This window comes from Alosa alosa, chromosome 2, assembly GCF_017589495.1.
Source record: "Alosa alosa isolate M-15738 ecotype Scorff River chromosome 2, AALO_Geno_1.1, whole genome shotgun sequence".
NCBI lineage: Eukaryota > Metazoa > Chordata > Actinopteri > Clupeiformes > Clupeidae > Alosa > Alosa alosa.
Window position 1 is genome coordinate 29,086,184 of NC_063190.1, and position 18,655 is coordinate 29,104,838.

General features: G+C 38.7%; 2 protein-coding genes across 5 annotated transcripts; both read left to right on the forward strand.

The window, feature by feature from the left end:
• Positions 1 to 782: 782 nt before the first annotated feature.
• On the forward strand, positions 783 to 5,774 carry ift46 (intraflagellar transport 46 homolog (Chlamydomonas)). 2 transcript variants are annotated; one of them, XM_048235500.1, is made up of 12 exons: positions 783 to 889; positions 1,390 to 1,486; positions 1,582 to 1,661; positions 1,795 to 1,928; positions 2,462 to 2,536; positions 2,679 to 2,772; positions 2,875 to 3,003; positions 3,139 to 3,257; positions 3,353 to 3,419; positions 4,206 to 4,266; positions 4,362 to 4,447; positions 5,176 to 5,774. In XM_048235500.1, exons 1-12 carry the CDS (start codon positions 866 to 868, stop codon positions 5,266 to 5,268), a joined length of 1,059 nt encoding a protein of 352 aa, XP_048091457.1. In that variant the 5' UTR covers positions 783 to 865; the 3' UTR covers positions 5,269 to 5,774. The 2 variants fall into 2 exon arrangements, with proteins under 2 accessions (XP_048091457.1, XP_048091464.1); XM_048235507.1 differs by having other exon boundaries at positions 1,798 to 1,928.
• Positions 5,775 to 12,120: 6,346 nt separating this feature from the next.
• Positions 12,121 to 17,090, forward strand: LOC125289534. Of its 3 annotated transcripts, none has more exons than XM_048236437.1 (7): positions 12,121 to 12,394; positions 13,100 to 13,417; positions 13,693 to 13,923; positions 14,080 to 14,196; positions 15,881 to 15,919; positions 16,097 to 16,131; positions 16,295 to 17,090. In XM_048236437.1, exons 1-7 carry the CDS (start codon positions 12,283 to 12,285, stop codon positions 16,550 to 16,552), a joined length of 1,110 nt encoding a protein of 369 aa, XP_048092394.1. In that variant the 5' UTR covers positions 12,121 to 12,282; the 3' UTR covers positions 16,553 to 17,090. The 3 variants fall into 3 exon arrangements, with proteins under 3 accessions (XP_048092394.1, XP_048092403.1, XP_048092410.1); XM_048236446.1 differs by having other exon boundaries at positions 15,890 to 15,919; XM_048236453.1 differs by lacking the exon at positions 14,080 to 14,196 and having other exon boundaries at positions 15,890 to 15,919.
• The last annotated feature ends 1,565 nt before the right edge of the window (positions 17,091 to 18,655 follow it).

The following is an 18,655-nucleotide window of genomic DNA, read 5'->3' on the forward strand; positions in this document are numbered from 1 at the left end:
GTTGAGTACATGTGATGCAATATTTAGGATATGAGATGTAACAGACAGATCAGCATAGTTGATCTTTTGACTGCAGGTTTATGGCATGTCTCGTAGGCAGAAAAAAGATGTTGCTCTTAAACATTGTCCACTTAAACAACAGAGCCAGTGAACTGATGAAGGGATAAAATAGACAGATATGGAAGGTTTGCAAAGTGATTTCATGCTCCCTTTAAAGAGTATTTTTAGCAGAGGTGTAAACGTCTGACTTCAGAAACTAAAACTCCTGCCACATATTTACTCCGACCATTCACTAAACCAGCTGATTGAAATTGGCACAACTCCTCAGCCAGGTAGAAACAATACATGGTAGGACTTTTACTTTCTGAAGCCAGACTTTTACACCTACAGTATTTTATTTTGAGACATGGAGTGGCTACAGTATTTTGTAGTTTATTTTGATACACTTAAAATAGGCCTACACCTAATTTTGCCCATCCCTGATTGCAAGACTATCTTACTTGCCTTACATATGCCTCACAGAATATTTACACAAACTATTTATTTGTCAAAATAATGGATAGGCTATTCTCTTAAACAAACTATTTGCAAATCTTTCTGATTCTGATGTGGAATATGGAAAAAAATATTGTTATGCAAATACTACTGTTAATTAAATGTATTGCTTTTTACAGTCATTGATTGTAGGCCTCTCTTGTTAACATGAATAGGTTAACTCTCCCAAGAAATGAAACAATTTAGACACCTGTCGCCTATCCAAAGATACTGCGCCTGGACCGTATTTGTACCTGGCCAATCTAGTTTTCAGTTACATGTTTCGTCTGGTTTCCTGGGTGACGGTAAACGCAACAGGCTGGTTTGCTTCATGGAGAAAACAGAGCGGTCAAAGGCAAGTTTAATCGTCCTGCTAACATAACAGAGAATCACGAATAGTGGAAGATCGATTGCTTTTAATGCAGAGTTTGAGAAGTAGTTGTTATTTTTCTTGATGGAATTGAGTTTCATGCAAACATCTCATTTTTATATCCAGAGGCTCAGAGCTAACATTAGCTAACACTGACTTGTAATGCTAACGCTAATTTGCTGTTTAGCTTGGATAATAACAGAGGGGCTGGTAGTTTACTACAAAAGAAACCACATTAGGTAACGTTAAGATACTGCCGTTAGTGCTATGGTGTAACCTTTGCTAGAATGGTAGTGAACTAGTGTAGCTATCTGGAACAATAGCTAACCTAAAGTTGCCAGCCAATGTTAGCTATTTTGTAGACGGGTAAGTTAACCTAACATGTAAGAAATGTAACGTTCACGTTAGCTAATCTAAGCAGTTGTTCCCTATGTAACGTTAATGGTAACTCGCTAACGTTAATTCTAATGTGGATATGTTTTCAGACTAAACTGATCAGTAACCAGCCGTACGACGAAAGCTTGGACGTGAACGATTCGGAGGAAATAGCAAGTGTTTACACTCCAACACCACGTCAGACAGGCAAGTTAACGTTAATGTGAGGACTTGACACTAATGCCTTGGCTATGTTACAAACAACTGGTTATCTTAAACTAATATTAAGTCATTTATTGTAGCATCCAGATCAGCAACTAGAATAAAAAACCGTAACGTTATGGCTACCAACAGCAGTGATGAATTTGAGGAGGATGGTAAGGTAAGAGGAATCCCATATACAAAGCAGTGAAATATGAGAGTGGACAATATTATACTCTGGTTTAATATTATGTTGAACAGTAAATACTTTTATACTATTACAATAATGTCTGTTATATGCTTCCATCTCTCAGCAGAAAAAGAAGAGTGTTCAGGGAGGTCAGCATGGTCTGAGTGAGAATGAAGAAGAAGATGAGGATGACGATGATGATTCAGATGAGTCCGAATCAGATGATGAGGAGGGAGAACAAGGGTCTGCTCCAGAAGGGTGTGTTATTGATGTCAGAAGTTTCGGTGCTAGGCCCAGAATGTTTGGCATTTGAGGGTTTCCCCCACTCTGGTATAGACCCTTTCAACAATAAAAACAAAAACAATGCTTGAACGTTCTATTTGGGCCCCAATCTACTTCCTCTGCATTAAGATAACATATGGAATGTTAAAAAGGAAGTCTTGTGGGGCCAACTATGATGCTGATAATGGAACTCTCTTGAAAGGGTCTATAAGAGAAGGTGGGAAAAGACACAATGTTTTGTTTCTTATACAGTATATTATACAGACATGCATGCTGTTCCAATGGCTTATTTTGGTACACTACATGTTGATGGGGAGAAGGAGAAATGCAAGCCAGACAGTTGCACGTTAAACAAGCCATGTCAGTTTCACGTTAATAAGCCTGCATTAATATTATGCAATATGTAAAATAGTGTAGTTTATATGGTAAATGTGTTAATGTTAAATTCAGCTCTACTATTTGCTTCATTGGTCTCTCATATCTTTTATATTGTATATATGCTTTAACAGGGCGTACGATCCATCAGACTTTGACCATTTGCCTGTCACAGCAGAGATTAAAGAGCTTTTTCAGTACATCACACGGTACGTGTTCATCTGCCCACCACACACACCAAAAACCACAATTGCAGTCAGTGGCAGCATGTAGTCATGCTATTTGTACTAAACAGAACCACATCCTACACGGTGTGACTCAGTATGCTATATGGTCTTGACTCTGTTATAGGTACACGCCACAGACTGTTGAGCTAGACCATAAGCTTAAACCTTTCATCCCTGACTTTATCCCAGCAGTGGGGGACATCGATGCATTCCTTAAAGTGAGTCAGAACGTGTGTCCTTACACATTTCTTTAGGTCTCAGCAGCAAAACAACAATAAAGTTGTTTCTAACTGTAATGTGTCTACATGTATGTTCTTTAGGTTCCTCGCCCAGATGGGAAGCCAGATAATCTGGGCTTGCTTGTTCTGGATGAGCCATGCACCAAGCAGTCTGATCCCACAGTGCTGTCCTTGTGGCTCTCTGAAAATAGCAAACAACACAATATCACTGTAAGATGAGTGTTTGTATATTTTGTATTTGTATTGTATATTTCACTGTGTGAAGTATACAAACACACACCACACATTTGTATTGTGATATTGTAAATATTCCTCTGTATGCATTGTACTGTATGTGTTTCTCAGGAACTGAAGGTGAAAAGTATAGAAAACCCAGAGAAGAACCCTAAGGCTATTGAGAATTGGATAGAAAGCATAAGTGAGCTTCACCGCTCGAAACCTCCTGCTACCGTGCACTATACCAGGTTAGCGGCATAGTGATTCTCATTGTCTTTGCATGCAATGAGCAGATGCAAGATGTCAATTGGCTTAAATCTGTTCATGTGTGCACTTTCCTTAGGCCAATGCCGGATATTGACACACTGATGCAGGAATGGCCACCAGAATTTGAAGAGCTTTTGGGAAAGGTTTGTGTGAAGTTTTAATTGCACTTTCATTATTGTATTATTTGTAATTGTATTGTAATTTGTATGTGTTGGTTGTTTATTAAAAGCAACAGTTTTGGTGAGGTTATCTATCTAACTGCTGAAAAACAATGAACACCAACAAAAGCACTAATGGCACTGACAAATTGGCTGGACACATTATGTTTCCGGGTTGTCTACGTCTGTCCATCCTGATTTTGTTAACGCAATATCTCAAGGCATGTGCTTGGGCAAATTTGGTACAAATGTTCACTTGACCCTTTGTCAAGTCCCACCTTTCTATACTGGAAACCTTACAAAGCATTAAAACTCATAATTCTGATACTTGAAACATGAAGTGTACAGTAACCATCACATAAAATCTGAAAATGGGTGAAAATTGGGTAATTTCTCCAACAAGCTAAGTTACTGCCTGGGAGCAATAGACAGCTCTTCTGATTACCTATTTCTGGATGTGCGCATGTTACGTTTGTTTAGAGCACAAGCTTAACATTTAGTACAAATGTTTACATGGAGGTCAAAGTTCAAGGTCACCGTGACCACATTCCCATGAAATTATGTTATTATGTAAATGTCATACCTAAGATGTTGCTGCAGACATGGCATTAACTAGTCCAGTTAAATTGCAAATGTATAAGTGCAAGCATTATTGGAATGTCAGTATTAGCCACCTTTATAAGGCCAAAACTGTTTTTATTTGTTGTTGGCTGTTGTTGCCTCCAAATTCAAATCTACCCCACCTTCATTATTTTAACTTTACTTTCATAGGTGAACCTGCCAACAGCAGACATTAACTGTGATTTGGCTGACTATATTGACATAATTTGTGGTAAGTATCCTTTACCATTGCCATTATCTTTAATGGTATTGAATTTGCAGATAACTAATAAAACATATATTTCTATGGATTCCTTCCTTTCACAGGTGTTCTGGACATTCCTGTCTACAAAAGCAGAATCCAGTCTCTCCATGTATTGTTTACACTTTACTCTGAATTTAGGAACTCACAGGTAATAAGACTACCATTTCCAACATACATATTTCTTCTATGCATCCTACTCAGACAGATACAAGTTTGCAATCGCCATCAGATGCACAATGTGTTTGTCAGCTACACTCAGGAATACAATTAGGAAGGCACCACACTGGTCAGATAGGCCTGCAGTATGTCTGAATTCACAATGATGTTGAACACTTTGTTTAACCCTAGAAGCCAGATCAAGGTGGAGAGAATGCATTAGTATGCCTACCTATGAGTAGATCCAACTTGATGTCGAATAGATATGGTTGTGTGATTCCCCCTATACATGTGCAATGTGGCTATAGATTTGTTGCATCGTGCAGTGAGTGCCTATTCTATAAAGCGGAGTAAATATGAAGTAGCCAAGACATTTTTAGTCAGTTTCACTTTGTAATCTGAACAAGTTCTTTTAGCCTACTATTTAAACTCTGCCGTCATCTTCAGGTATGACAAAAAACTTTAAGCCTGTTGTACAACAAAATATCACATATCAGTTTCACTTTGGCTGAGATTCCCAAGATTCATGAAGAAATTACCAAACTATATTTCACATGAATTTGTAGGGCATATGATGGAACATAATGGTCATAATGTATATATAGTTCATCATATATATATATATATATATATATATATATATAATGTCATCAATATACAGTATAGTCAAAAATGGTGACATCCAGTTTGAAATCTTTGTGTCTTGCTTGCTTGTTGCAGCACTTCAAGGCCTTGGCTGAGGGACAGAAGACAGACACCCCGCTTGCTCCTCACACCGGCCCCACAGAAGCAGACACACTAACTCTTGATTAAGCTCAGAATAGGTGACCGGATGAGTCCACCAGATCCCATTTCCTGTCTGAAAGGAGCGTTACCTGTACAGTCTAAGCTTTCCGTTTCTGTTTTTACCATGTCTTACATTTAAAGTGTGTATAAAGATGATATGATACATAGTAACAAAGTAAACCATTATATTGTATATGTTATATGTGTTGTTATTTTTCTATGATGTGGTTGTCAACAAAGGATACCTTGAATGGAGTAATGGTCATGATGAATATTCAATGAATAATTTGGACCTTGTATATACCTTCTATTTGTGGTCTTTGAACCACAAAACACAATGTGCCATTGCAAAAACAACAGCCTTGTCTTAAACTCAGCGGCCCCTGACTGTTAAGGAAGACATATGGAAAACATTCAGTATGATTTTCTTTTTTTTTTATTTATGTGTGAGGCCATCACTCTTGGGCCCTACAATTTGTCCAATACACACATATTGTTTGCATTTACAAATTAAATTACACCTTTTCAGACAACTTTTCTGTCTCAATCTGACCCTCATCCACTGGTACCAATTTCAGTCACAATATTTTCTTGTTCCAACAGTGTTCCACCACCTTAACAGTTCATGGTGACCCTCACCTCTGACTAATTATTTATCTTTCGGTTAGATTATTTATCTAACTGTGATTCATGGGTCTATCCATAACTGGCAGGTAGAGCGGGTACGGGTAAAATGTCCAGATAGTACTGAACATTGTGCTATTCAATAGTGCTAGCCACTACGTTTCATTACCGTAATTTCCCAACTATCGGTCGAGGTTTATACATTGATTTTTGCAACATTTCTTCAGCTATGAGGTTAATACACGGGGGCAGTTAATATGGTATTAATATGGTTCTGTTTTTTTAACTTGCATAAAACACTGTCCTGCTGTTTATACACAATGCGGCTAATACACAAGAAATTACTGTATGAAGATTCACACGTTTAACACACTTAACACACTTCCATATTCACAAGAATTTTAAAATTCAGTGAGTTCATTAAGTTCGGCAACCATAAGTCAGTGTGTATGCATCACTTAAATATTATAATGTATAATACAAAACCGATATTTTTTAGCATACTTCTAAAACAAAACAACTTTCTCAATGCCTCAACATTAAAACGATGATTCTCTGCTTTCTCCAACATCATAATTATTGCAGAATGTCCTAGTGTGGCCCAGTTTTCTGTCCACAGTAAAATTATGTATAAGGAGTTGAAGTGGTGTAGTTTTCAAATGAAATGTAAATTTGAGGATGAAGATGACTGTTTTGTGTCAACAAAAGGTATTTTTGCCCTTTTTCCCCCCAATTGTCAAGATGCTAATTCTTGTCTAGTCTAGTCTAGTAATTGATAACAACATAACATCACATATTTTGAGGTACGTGTATGTGAAAAATATGCAACATGCAATCTAGATATTTATATAAAAATTCCAAACAAAACAACATTCTTAGTGTCTCAACATTTAACAGTTGTGGCACACAATAGACCATTCAAGTATAATATTGTAATCCTCTATCAATGCTTACAGTATGTATCTAAGGAACATTTTGAAAGAAAATGTTCGGATTTTATCAAAGTAATTTTACAGCTATTTAAAAAAAATGACAATATATACTGTATATACAGTATATGCAATATTCATAGCTAGCTATTTTGTTTGACTGTATATTTCTTTATCATTATATAGGTTTGAGATCATAACAAATGTTAATGTATTCTGTCAAATTTGTAAGATATAACACACAAAATTAAAAATGGGAAAATGGATGCCTCTGATCTACTCTAGCGGTTTTTCTGGTGATTGTGGCAGTCAGCGCATCTGTAAACAATTGTGCCCAGACAACCAGGCCCCACCGTGGAGCTCTGAGGTTGTGGGTTGCCCACAGTGCGTCTCTGAGCATTCCTACCGCATCTACTAATGCACCTGAGAAAGACATACATGTACCACAAAGGTTCTCATGAAACCATGTTAAGTCTTTCTTTCTTTTTTTTGGCTAACCGATTTTTGGTTCAGTTTCAAATGTTGCCTTTGTCAGGTTTCTGTATACAATGTGTTGCATATCTGTTTGATTAAATATTCATTTGGGGAATCCCGAAATAGTCATATCCATTATACTCTATGGCACTCATGCCTACAGAGTGCAGTTATTATTATAAGTACGAGTAAAGGTTTCTGCCTGGCTAAATAGAGCATAATAATAGAAAAGGGGATTGCAACCACAATTGTACATCTATTTTTTTCTATTTCTACACAAAAGACAACAGTCAGATACTTCAAAGATCTACTTTTATCATACATCATCTTGTAATGTACCACATGATTTTTGTGGGATCAGTGTGTTGTTTTTTTCAACAACGCTCACCAAAATTGATCAAGCCCAGCTCGTGTCCAGGGTAGCAATACCCCAACCACAGCTCTCCTCACCTGACCCAGCACCCTTTGCTCTTTGTCTGCTGGTCCCTGTGATGTCCAGCATGTTGACCAAACCTATGATTCTGATCCAAGATGTAGTGATGGTTTGAACATCACTGTAGTAAAACCTCCTAAATTAAATTAAAACTTGTGTGCTAGTGTGCTGTATTAGCACACATAAACTATTCTGAAAGTTTAATACATTTAACACAGGCAGACTTAAGAAAAATGTGATTATCTATATTGAATGCAGTATCAACATATCACAAGCTATCCAGAGGCAGATTCTTCATTTTTATCATCAGACAGTAAGAGACCCACCACATATCACCTCCAATCAAGAATGTGTACAAATCCAACCCAAGCAACATTAAGCATTTCTGTGTTGACAACTCCACACTTAGCACTAGTGTAAACTGACATGCAATCAAAAGCTCAGCTGTGTCAGACCAGCAGATACCACATCCGAATAGAGGTCTTTATTTAGAATGAGAGGTCTTTATTTAGAATGCAGAACAGAAAATACACTTCACCATAGTCCATGCCAGTAATTCAATTTAATTACACGGGTGACTGTTATGCAGGGCAGAAAAACAATCATCCAAAAGTCCATGAAAGATGTTATTTGTCACTAAAAAGACTTAAGACATGTGCCCCCAATATTCAAGAATGCTCAAAATTGTTAACTATCTGACAGAGAAAGGGAGTGCAGAGGTGAGATGTGAGAGGATCTCAGTTAAGTGAAGAAACTTGATTACAAATGGTCAGAAAAACAATGACTTGCACAATAATCCTCTCTTGCGCCATAGCTTACTGTGTGCGGAAGTTGTAGAATACCATGGAATTAAAAAATACCAATTGAAAAAAGCAGACGTACAGATTGGTCATTCTATATGAGAAAAATTATGCACAGCCTTTTCTCTCTGCCCTTCCTCTTCCGTAACATTCGATCAGTTTAAGTTTAACTGCAGTAACTACAACTACAAACTATTGTTAACTAGAAAACACCCTAGACTAAGCTATTTGTAACTAGATCAATCAGTTTTTGCTCCTTTCCACAACCAATGCCTATCCCTCTGTCTATGCCAGGTTCCATGCATTTTTTCAACGACCCTCACCAAAATTGATTAAGCCCAGCTCCTGTCCAGGGTAGCAATACCCCAACCACAGCTCTCCTTACCTGACCCACCCAGCTCTTTGTCTGCTGGTCCCTGTGATGTCCAGCATGTTGACCAAACCTAATGATTCTGATCCAAGATGTGATGGTTTGAACATCACTGTAGTAAAACCTCCTAAATGTCCATGCATTCACAATTATATTGTCTGTTATGATACAATAGCAGCCGTTGATATACAGTTTGTGTTTTGGCTACCCCTGTGGTTCTACTGGTTGACACATATATCTACTGGTTGCCAGGGGTCCCCCAGGGATCAGTGCTGGGCCCCCTCCTCTTTGCTATCTACACCACCTCCTTGGGACAGATTATCCGTTCGCACGGCTTCTCATACCACTGCTATGCAGACGACACACAGCTCTATCTGTCCTTTCCACCTGACGACCCCCTGGTTTCAGCACGGATCTCGGATTGCCTTTCAGACATAGCTACATGGATGAGCACACCACCTCCAGCTGAACCTCTCAAAGACTGAACTGCTGGTCATCCCAGCTAAACCTACCATACACCACGACATCAACATCAAATTTGACTCCCTGTCTGTTTCACCGACCAGGACTGCAAGAAATCTAGGAGTTGTTCTTGACAACCAACTAAACTTCTCGGATCATGTTGCCTCAGTCGCCCGGGCATGCCGTTTTGCACTCTACAACATACGGAAAATCAGGACTTACTTGACTCAAGATGCTACCCAACTTCTGGTTCAGGCAATTGTCATCTCACGACTCGACTACTGCAATGCCCTCCTGACAGGTCTCCCAGCCTGCGCAGTGAAACCACTTCAGATGATCCAGAACGCGGCGGCGCGCCTGGTCTACAACCAACCCAAAAGGGCACATGTTACCCCGCTGCTCATCCAGCTACACTGGCTACCTATGGCGGCCCGCATCAAATTCAAGTCTCTAACGCTTGCCTACAAAGTAGTCTCCGGTTCTGCTCCCACCTACTTGAATGCCCTCATACAGACTTACACTACCTCCAGACCGCTGCGCTCCTCTGACGAACGACGCCTAGCTCTACCACCGGTACGCTCAAGCCAATCCAAACTTTTCTCATCTGTTGTTCCTCGTTGGTGGAACACACTGCCAGTTCCTACAAGGGCAGGGACATCCTTTTCCACTTTCAAAAAACTCCTGAAGACCCAGCTCTTTAGAGAACACCTACTCTCATAGCAACACTTACAACAAGTCTTACTGATCCTAGCACTCACCAGCCGTTTTAAACTGACAAGTAACTGTTAAAAACAGCACTCACCGACGCACTTATTCTTACTGTACTCTAATGTTTTTTTGTTTTTTTTAAACTGTCCTAAAATTGTGAGAATTGTTCTAAAAACGTACTGTTTACCATGTTGTTAGTCGCTTTGGTTAAAAAGCGTCAGCCAAATGTAATGTAATGTAATGTAATGTAATGTAATATTTAATTACAGCTGAGATCCACCTGTCACAGGCCCATCTGCCCCATTGTGAGTTTACACTGTCAAGAGACTGAAGTAGAGACAGCTGTATTTGTTGTAGACGTCTTTGTGAATACCAGTCCACCCAGTTATATAGTCTACCATTCCCACATAGTGTCTCTCTATTTAATTTATTGAGGCAGAGTTCGGCGGTGATATGTAGTGGGAAGCTACGTCAAGGCGGGGACTGTGAAATTGGCGAGGCCTCTCCAGTAAAAATGAATTTCAATAAACCAATCACATGCAACCAGTGTTAAATTCTGATATATCCATCTATCTTTTATTAATTAACTTCAGCCCGACTCTGCCCACTTTGTGCGTCTGTCGGCAAAATACGCTGTCAAACTCACACCAATTCTGCTTATTCTTGCTTAATAAACACTCCTATAGTAATATAATTTATGTCAGGGTTAGTGCTGGCTGGTCATAACATTGTCTCCTGAAGTAGAAATCTGCTCTCAAAATGCAAAAGAATGGCTGCTACACAATGGAACATGGAATCCGAACTAGAACACGCTTCAATTGCCTGAATAAAATGAAAACTTTTCTCCACAATGCCACAGCAGCTATGGGTTAAGTTTCAGCTCAAATTAGAATAGTGTGGTCTTATGTAATAGTGTGGTCATATCATTAGGCAACAGAAATGTAACTGATGTGATGTGAGGAGTTTCACAGGTTTTACACAATCTTTCTTATTTGCTGTTATACAGGCTATAGAGTACTGCTATCCCATAAAGCTCTATTTGAGTGAAAAGATGAATCTTTGAAAAATGTACTTTAGGCTACATGAGTTTCAGGATATCTTGATATATTGTGGTAATTATCCTGCCCCGATCCCTTCCTCTAAATTCAACTCAAACTGTAGCCTGACGAGCCAGACCCACATTAAAATGTAGGGTCTGGACACTCACCGTTCGCAGTGCTCAGTCCGAGGGGCGGGATAATCAGTTGTCTTTCAAATTCCCTCTGCACGCAATAGGACAGCGGCAGCGCTATGAGTCCCATGCGTTTCCCACCAGCGGAGCTAGTTGGCTAGTTCAAACGTTTGCCTACTTAATAAAAGCTTAACTCGTGTCACACTGTTTGCCAGCAGCAACATCCATCTTATTTGTTTTCAAGTAGCAGGGAATTCAAGCCAAACCGTTGCAACTCTGCCATCAATCATTATGTTAAGCCCACCTAACGACTCTATACACGATTTCATTGGCCTGATTAAGTTTCGATTTCTGGAGCTCACAAGCCAACGGAGAGTTGCTAGACTAGCCCTGGCAGCAAATGTAATTTGCGGCCGCTAGGGGCGCGTCTAGATTTCTAGGCTAGTCAAACTGCAGAGTAGACAAAGCAAAGATTGTTAAGGCGGAGCAAGATACTTCGTCATGTCTATGGGCGCGAAATGGGGATCGAATCCTGTCTGCATAAAGAGGCGTGTCGATGACGTATTGATGAGCATACGCTGCAACCGCCAACAGCAGCGGCATAAATAACCGGGCGACACCTGATATAAAGTCGATTTTCTCCAGACTGGAATGCTCAAAAATGCTAAAAATGTACCTGAAATGTTCAGAAGGGTTTGAGGATCATGAAAACGTGCCCGAAATTCACATTCCTAACTCTATAGAACCAAGACCTTAGCATATGTGGTAAAATTCTGAGCTATGCCCATAGACTTCAATGGAGCAGTCGCTGCCTCTGCTCTGCATAAAGGGGGATTTTGCCCCCCCTCGTGCGATCCGGGTTCCCGGAAGTGGCTCCTGATGAAATATCTTGCTCCGCCTTAACAATCTTTGGAGAAAGCTCCCCCATATTGGAATATAGCACACGTGCTATCTGAGCATGATACTTAACAGCACTTTTTTTCATTCACTTCAGAGCATGACATGTTGTACCGCCTACACAGTAGGCTAGCTCTTCCTGTGTTTAACAAGCTTTTGACAGACAGCCAGTGATGCAGCGATCTTCACCCCCTAAGCAGAAAAATGATCTTGGATTTAAAAGGAACATGTTTAATAGTCATGGTTTTCTGTTTCATGTTTTATTCTGCCTATGCACGTGTTCAGGTAAGTCTTTTAAGTTTTAAGTTTCATTGTACATTTTGTGTTTACAAGTTTTATGCCAGTTATGTGGGTAGTTTCACCATCAGGGCAAGTGCTTTGTTTTACGAGGCCTAAAAATTAAACCTTCTTCAAATATTGTTTATGTTTTTTTGTTTGTTTATAATCTACATCTGTTGAAGGGTAAAACATGGCAAGTGGTCATTGACGATTCTAGATATGTACTTCCAAAAGTGTGTTGGGAGTGTAAAATGAAATGTCATTTTTTTGTCATCAATATAATATAATATAATATAATATAATGTGTTGAAGTGGTATAGTTCTAAAATAAAAGGTCAATTTGAGGATTAAAATGACTGAAAGATGTGTTTTGTACCAACAAATTGTATTTTGCACTTATTTTTCAAATTGTCAAGATGCTCCTAAGTCTAGTCATTAATAACAACATATAGTTATCCAACATAATCACATATTATAATGTACACAGACACACATATACGGTGAAACCTACCCATGTATGCATCATATAAATTTAGATATTCATACACTGACAACAGTGTTCTTAAAATACTGGTAAGTTGTCTTCAGTTAGATGTAAAATGTGTGTGTAAGCCAGCATGAGTTTCTAGGAACAGATAATTTGTTAACTTGGAATTTGAGTACTCACTACCTCAAATGTTTGACTTTAAAAATGTTATTCTTTCCCTTTAGGTATTGAGATACCTGGGGACACAGTTAACGCAAAGTTAAATGGATCAATAGAATTTAATACTCAACAGGAGCCAACTGTATGCAATTTTACTGTGGAATGGTACAAGCATACACCAAATTCTACATTATGCCTACGCTTTGAGGCACCGAACATCACATGTTTGGGGGACTGCTGTAAGAAAGCACAATTCCACTGTCAAAACAACAGTCTTGTCTTAAACTCTGTGACCCTTCAAGATGAAGGAAAGTATGTGGAAAAGATAATGTTACAAAATGGTACAATAAAGAAGAATATATTCATTACACTGAAGATCATATGTAAGTGCACTTGAGATGTCACCCTCAGCTTTGAAGTGACATTTGCACACATTTTTTCTTCATTTTGTTGAAAATGTAAAACTAAATTCTTTCAAGCAACTGACACTTTCATTCTCTCTACTTATTCTGACTTCCATCAATTATTCTTTTTAATAACCATTAAGTAAGCCATTAAGTAAATTATGCAGCCATTGTGGTAGCTGTGTAATATACATACGTTACATTTTACAACATACTTAAAATATATTATTAAATGATGGTGTTCACTATTCTAGATCCTCCACGTATCTCAAATGTAAGCATCATCTCAACTCAGTCGACTCTAATGATCATGTGTGAGGCCAGTGGAGGGAGCGTGTCATACAGCTGGCTGAAAGATGGACAGGCCCTGCAGAACATGAACCAGACACTGATGGTTCATGAAGCAACCCAGAAAGTCTGTGGGAAATACACTTGTGTGGCAGCGAATGAAGGGGGAAGTACAGAGGCTCATGTCAATGTTAATGGTAAGACATACAGTCTTCTGGCTTTATTCCTCAATAGCAAAAATCCTTCTTGTTTCAAGAGGGCTTATGATGTTTTCAAAAAATAATACATCTACTAGTGCTATATGTGAATATGAGAAGGTTACAGTTATTGAATCCTTATGACTATCCAAACAGGTGAATATGCGATATGTAGAGGCCTGGACGGGAGACATGAAATTAAGATTGTGTCTGCTGTGATTTGTGCGCTTTGTTTTTGCGTCATTGCTGTCTGCATCAAGAAGTATCATGCAGGTAATGTATTACAGTTAATCTACAAGAGTGCACTGAATTTCAGCAGTTCTTGTTATTGCTTTGTGGCTTGATGGCGTTTTAAGCCCCCACTGTCGACTTCAAGGGAGCGCTGCGACTGTCGACTTCAAGGCACCTAACCCTAACCCTTACCTATAACCCTAGTGCCTTTCATGCACAGTCATGGCAGTAGCTTCACTACTTGTAGCTAAGCTACTAGCTTACATTTCTCAGTAGCTTGGTGGTAGTGAAGCTATTTTCTGGAGTAGATAGCTTTTCAATAGCTTAGCTGTATTTTTGACCATGTAGTACAGTAGCTTTTACAGAAGCTATTTTCCAGAGCATTTGTGGAGCTCACAGTAGAGCTTCCTTCTGGTCACATACATAAATCATAAACTTGAAAGACAAACTAATTTTCCATGCCAGAGATGAAGCAATGAAATTGTGCTTGCAAAGATGTTGATGGTAGTCTACTGTGTGGTTTTATTGAACAATGTCTATAAAATAGACTGTCAAAATTGTTTGTATTAGTTTTAACTTGCACATGGTAAAGATATACTGACTGGGTAATTGTACTTTTAAATGTAACACCAACATTTCAGCCAAGTGAAATGAAACTAGGATAATCAAGAGGTGAAGCTTTTACACATGGAAATCCACCCAACAATGAAGATGCAAATATGCACACACGCACATTGTTATATTGTGTATGCCTTTGTTACTGTACTTCGAATAGTTAAGAGTCTGAGTTAAGAGCTTGAGTTAGAGCAAAAAGTTAGCTTGCCGTTTATCCTGCAAACTTAAGAAATGCCCAAATTTAAATTGGGCCACATATGGACACTCTCTCAGTAGGCCCTACCTGCCTTTTGCTATTGCGTGGAGACTTTTTTTTTCTCTCAAATTGATTTTATTTTAGTTATAGTTTTTGAACTGAACATATTATAACCTACAGGTGTAAATCAAGGTTACTGTACATGTGTAGATCAAGTTACTGTATCTGTTATGACTAAGTTAAGTTGGCTATAGCTTATTTAAATAGCACTGACTTTGCAGAAAGCTGGTTCACTTCATTGGTTTATGTTATTTTTTTTGTAAATTACAAAGTAGCTTCTGATGTAGTAAACTACTTTTGCGAAATGTATGTAACTTATAGCTACATTTTGTCTTGAGGAAGCTTTTGTGTAGTTAAGCTTGATTTAGTATAGAGTAACAGGTAGCTTAGCTCACTACATTTTTTAAGTATCTTGCCCATCACTGTTCATGCAGCACTGAAGACGACGTTGGGGGCTTAAAACACCATAAAATCTGCTATGTACATCAGCCCAGGAACTATAGGAAATGTGCTGGATGCAGTGTTTCTAGCATTGCACAGCACAGGAAACTATGCACATTGGAGATAGTACAGTAGAGGGGTTTAGCAGTCACACACCCATGCTCACGGCTAACAGGAAAAGACTGAAATGAGTGTACTGAGAAGGTTGCCTACTGCAGATCTCCTGGTATTTCCATAGTTAATAACAATGGACAGTCCATTTTAGCTCCAGTACTGAAATGTCTTTTACTCAATATATCCAAGTATCTTCAGCAATGAATCATGGACTCCAGAAGACAGAGGTAATGATGAAAACCTGTAAGTTGTTGTCAAAATGTATGTTACCACAAACTCATGATCTTATCATTTTAAATGATTTTCTAGGAAACAGAGGACCAAACACAGGAATGGAAGGTAGGACTACCATAAAACCATTAATCATAATACCTGAAAAGAAGAATGCTGTGAATGTATCTTCGTAATAACAATTCATTTGATATTATGAAGACATTATGATGGATCATTTGCTATTGAGGAATAAAGCCAATGTGTCTTCATAATATCCTAAAATCACTTGTTCTTATGCAACAGAGGATCGTATATATGATGAACCCAGCAATGTGCAGGTAAATAGTTTTAAAAATTGTGTAATAATGGTATGGTGATAATATAACAATGTTTTGAAAATTATAATATTATACTTTAGCAGGCATGAATAATTATAGACCTGATTCTACACAAGTTGTTATTATTTATCATTACCAAGACATGTAAATGTATAATCCACAGCCAAACCCACCAGAGGTAGTCCAGCTGCCTTATGTATACACAGACTTCATACCAGGAAGATTTCCCACAGGCCACGCAAAGAAGGTGAAGACAGAAGCTGGGTACTCAACCATTGGGGAAGTCCAGGAGCAGGTACAGACACTTCGAGCCCTGGAGCAGGCAGAGACACCTGTGGCCCTGGAGCAGGCAGAGACACCTGTGGCCCTGGAGCAGGCAGAGACACCTGTGGTTTTGGAGCAGGCACCTAAAAACACATGATAAGGCAATGTGATAGAAAGGCAATAGGTCTATCATACAGGGAAGTACTGTGTACGTATGGCACAATATATTTCCTGGCACAACTTATGGTGGACCTCTGTTTTTATAAACATAGACTTATAAAATGCACTGTTTGTGCATAGTAAGGGATATCGATATATCAAGCATTATGTTATAACAGATTCCACCGCCATCATTATCATTGTTACTACTTCATGACTTCTCACTGTGACGTGAGAGAAAATGGCAGACATGAACGACTCTATGCACTTTGTTGTATTTTGTATTTTAAATACACAATTCCTGTTTATCACCCTTTTTTTGGATTTTCCGTCTTTGGTTACACATGGTGATCTATCATAGATCATTTTCTGTCAACGCATTGCAATGTATCGCAGAATCACTGTATCGTGGTACTATTGTTAGGCTATCAAGAGCAACATATTGTGACATATGAGTCATATTCTGAATTACTCGTGACAGCAAGAAAACTGTGTTTACAAAGATAACAACAAATGAAAATAGACATAAACACAGTACAAAGTAATATTTATTAATAAATGGTTAAAATGAATGTTGTTATTCTGTCCTTATTTTGACCATGCTTTTTATGATTGTTGATGACTGTGCCAATTGCTGATGGCAAATATAGAAGCAATTACTCTTTTTCACCATAAAACTGAAGTAGTGAATGTAGAGCTATTTGGAGGTATGTAAATAATGGTTCCGTCTGTTTGAATGTGAGGTGTGTTTCCCAGTGAATAAGTCTATGCCGAACCCTATAGTGGTTCCTGTGTGGGTTTACACAGCCCCCAGTGGAGCCCTATGACGCTGTGTTGACCAGAATACGTATCTTTGAGCATCTCCACCGCATCTACACCACATCTATATTTTTGCAACTGAAAACATTTCAAAATAACTAAAATTTCTCAGACTCAAATTCATTGCTCTTTTAGTCAAATTCAGTTTTGCACATTTGTACATTCATTTCAGAGACTAGAGAGGATAATTTCTTATATTTTCAATGCCAGTTTACAAGATTATTTATGGACTCATGTGTGCTCCTTTAACCTCTGCTGTGCACTGTACTTGTCTGTCGACAGGATGTGTTTCAATTGTGGCTGACTTTTTTTTAGCACCAAAGAGAGGATGAACTTTCTGTGGCTGGAAAATAAGTAGTTGTATGATAAGTCTTGCTTGTTTTTTTAAGTGAACATGAGTGTAGGCAAATGAGTTTCTATAAAAGATGAGTATCCTGCTTACAGCAATTTTGACTTGCTCTTGAGATTTCCCTGGTGCTGTGAAATAAAGCTGAATTCTCACAACTCCTCCCTCCAAAACATTTACTTTGTAAGTGAACACAACATATGTTGTAAGTGCTGTAACTGTGAACTATGAATGCTTAAAAAGACATCGCTCACTGCACCATTATCCATTCCATTTCAGATATGTGATGCAAGAATTTGACAGCCACACCTGTTAGCCTGTTGCAGGTTTGCTACCCCATGCGTGAGGTTAAGGTAACCACTTTCAGTAGCTAGCGGTATCTGAGGTTTTTGAGCCTCATGTTGAGTGTCTGTAAGTACAAATAGGCAGGGGCGTAGCACAAGATGGGCCCCCATGTTCCTCAACCCAGGTAAAATAAAATATATTCCAGACTTTTCAAGGGCCCTCTCTACCCTTGGGCCCCTATAATCAGAAGTGGTTTTACCCCCAGTCTGACGCCCCTGCAAATAGGTGTGAAACTATGGTTTCCTTGTCAGATGTTACTGATTTCCTGTACTGTTTTCCTGTCTGTGTGGTCAGGTCCATATAAACAATGAGTGCATGTGTTAAACATGCAGACATAAAGAACACAGAGAAGACAGGGCATTTTCATTTGTGCATGTGGGGTTCTGGTGGTGCTCCATACTTTTTAGCAGAAATATGTTCTCTCATATGTTCAGTTTAAATAGAGCCAAGAGCCACTCAATGGTATTTCCTGATACCCAAAATAATCCAAAATACCACCATTTATGAGAAATGTATTCCTTTGCTATATTCTCATAGTGTTCATTCATTGGTCTGCCTCGGATTGCTGCCCAAGTTGGGTTACCATCTGGG

What these genes read in the sequence shown, in the direction of transcription:
- ift46 (XM_048235500.1), top strand. Translation starts at nt 866, where the DNA reads ATGGAGAAAACAGAGCGGTCAAAG. An exon ending in AGAAAACAGAGCGGTCAAAG is followed by an intron (nt 890 to 1,389) that starts GCAAGTTTAATC and finishes ATATGTTTTCAG; the next exon opens with ACTAAACTGATCAGTAACCA. An exon ending in TTGAAGAGCTTTTGGGAAAG is followed by an intron (nt 3,420 to 4,205) that starts GTTTGTGTGAAG and finishes TTACTTTCATAG; the next exon opens with GTGAACCTGCCAACAGCAGA.
- LOC125289534 (XM_048236437.1), top strand. Translation starts at nt 12,283, where the DNA reads ATGCAGCGATCTTCACCCCCTAAGCAGAAAAATGATCTTGGATTTAAA. An exon ending in CTGCCTATGCACGTGTTCAG is followed by an intron (nt 12,395 to 13,099) that starts GTAAGTCTTTTA and finishes CTTTCCCTTTAG; the next exon opens with GTATTGAGATACCTGGGGAC. An exon ending in ACCAAACACAGGAATGGAAG is followed by an intron (nt 15,920 to 16,096) that starts GTAGGACTACCA and finishes CTTATGCAACAG; the next exon opens with AGGATCGTATATATGATGAA.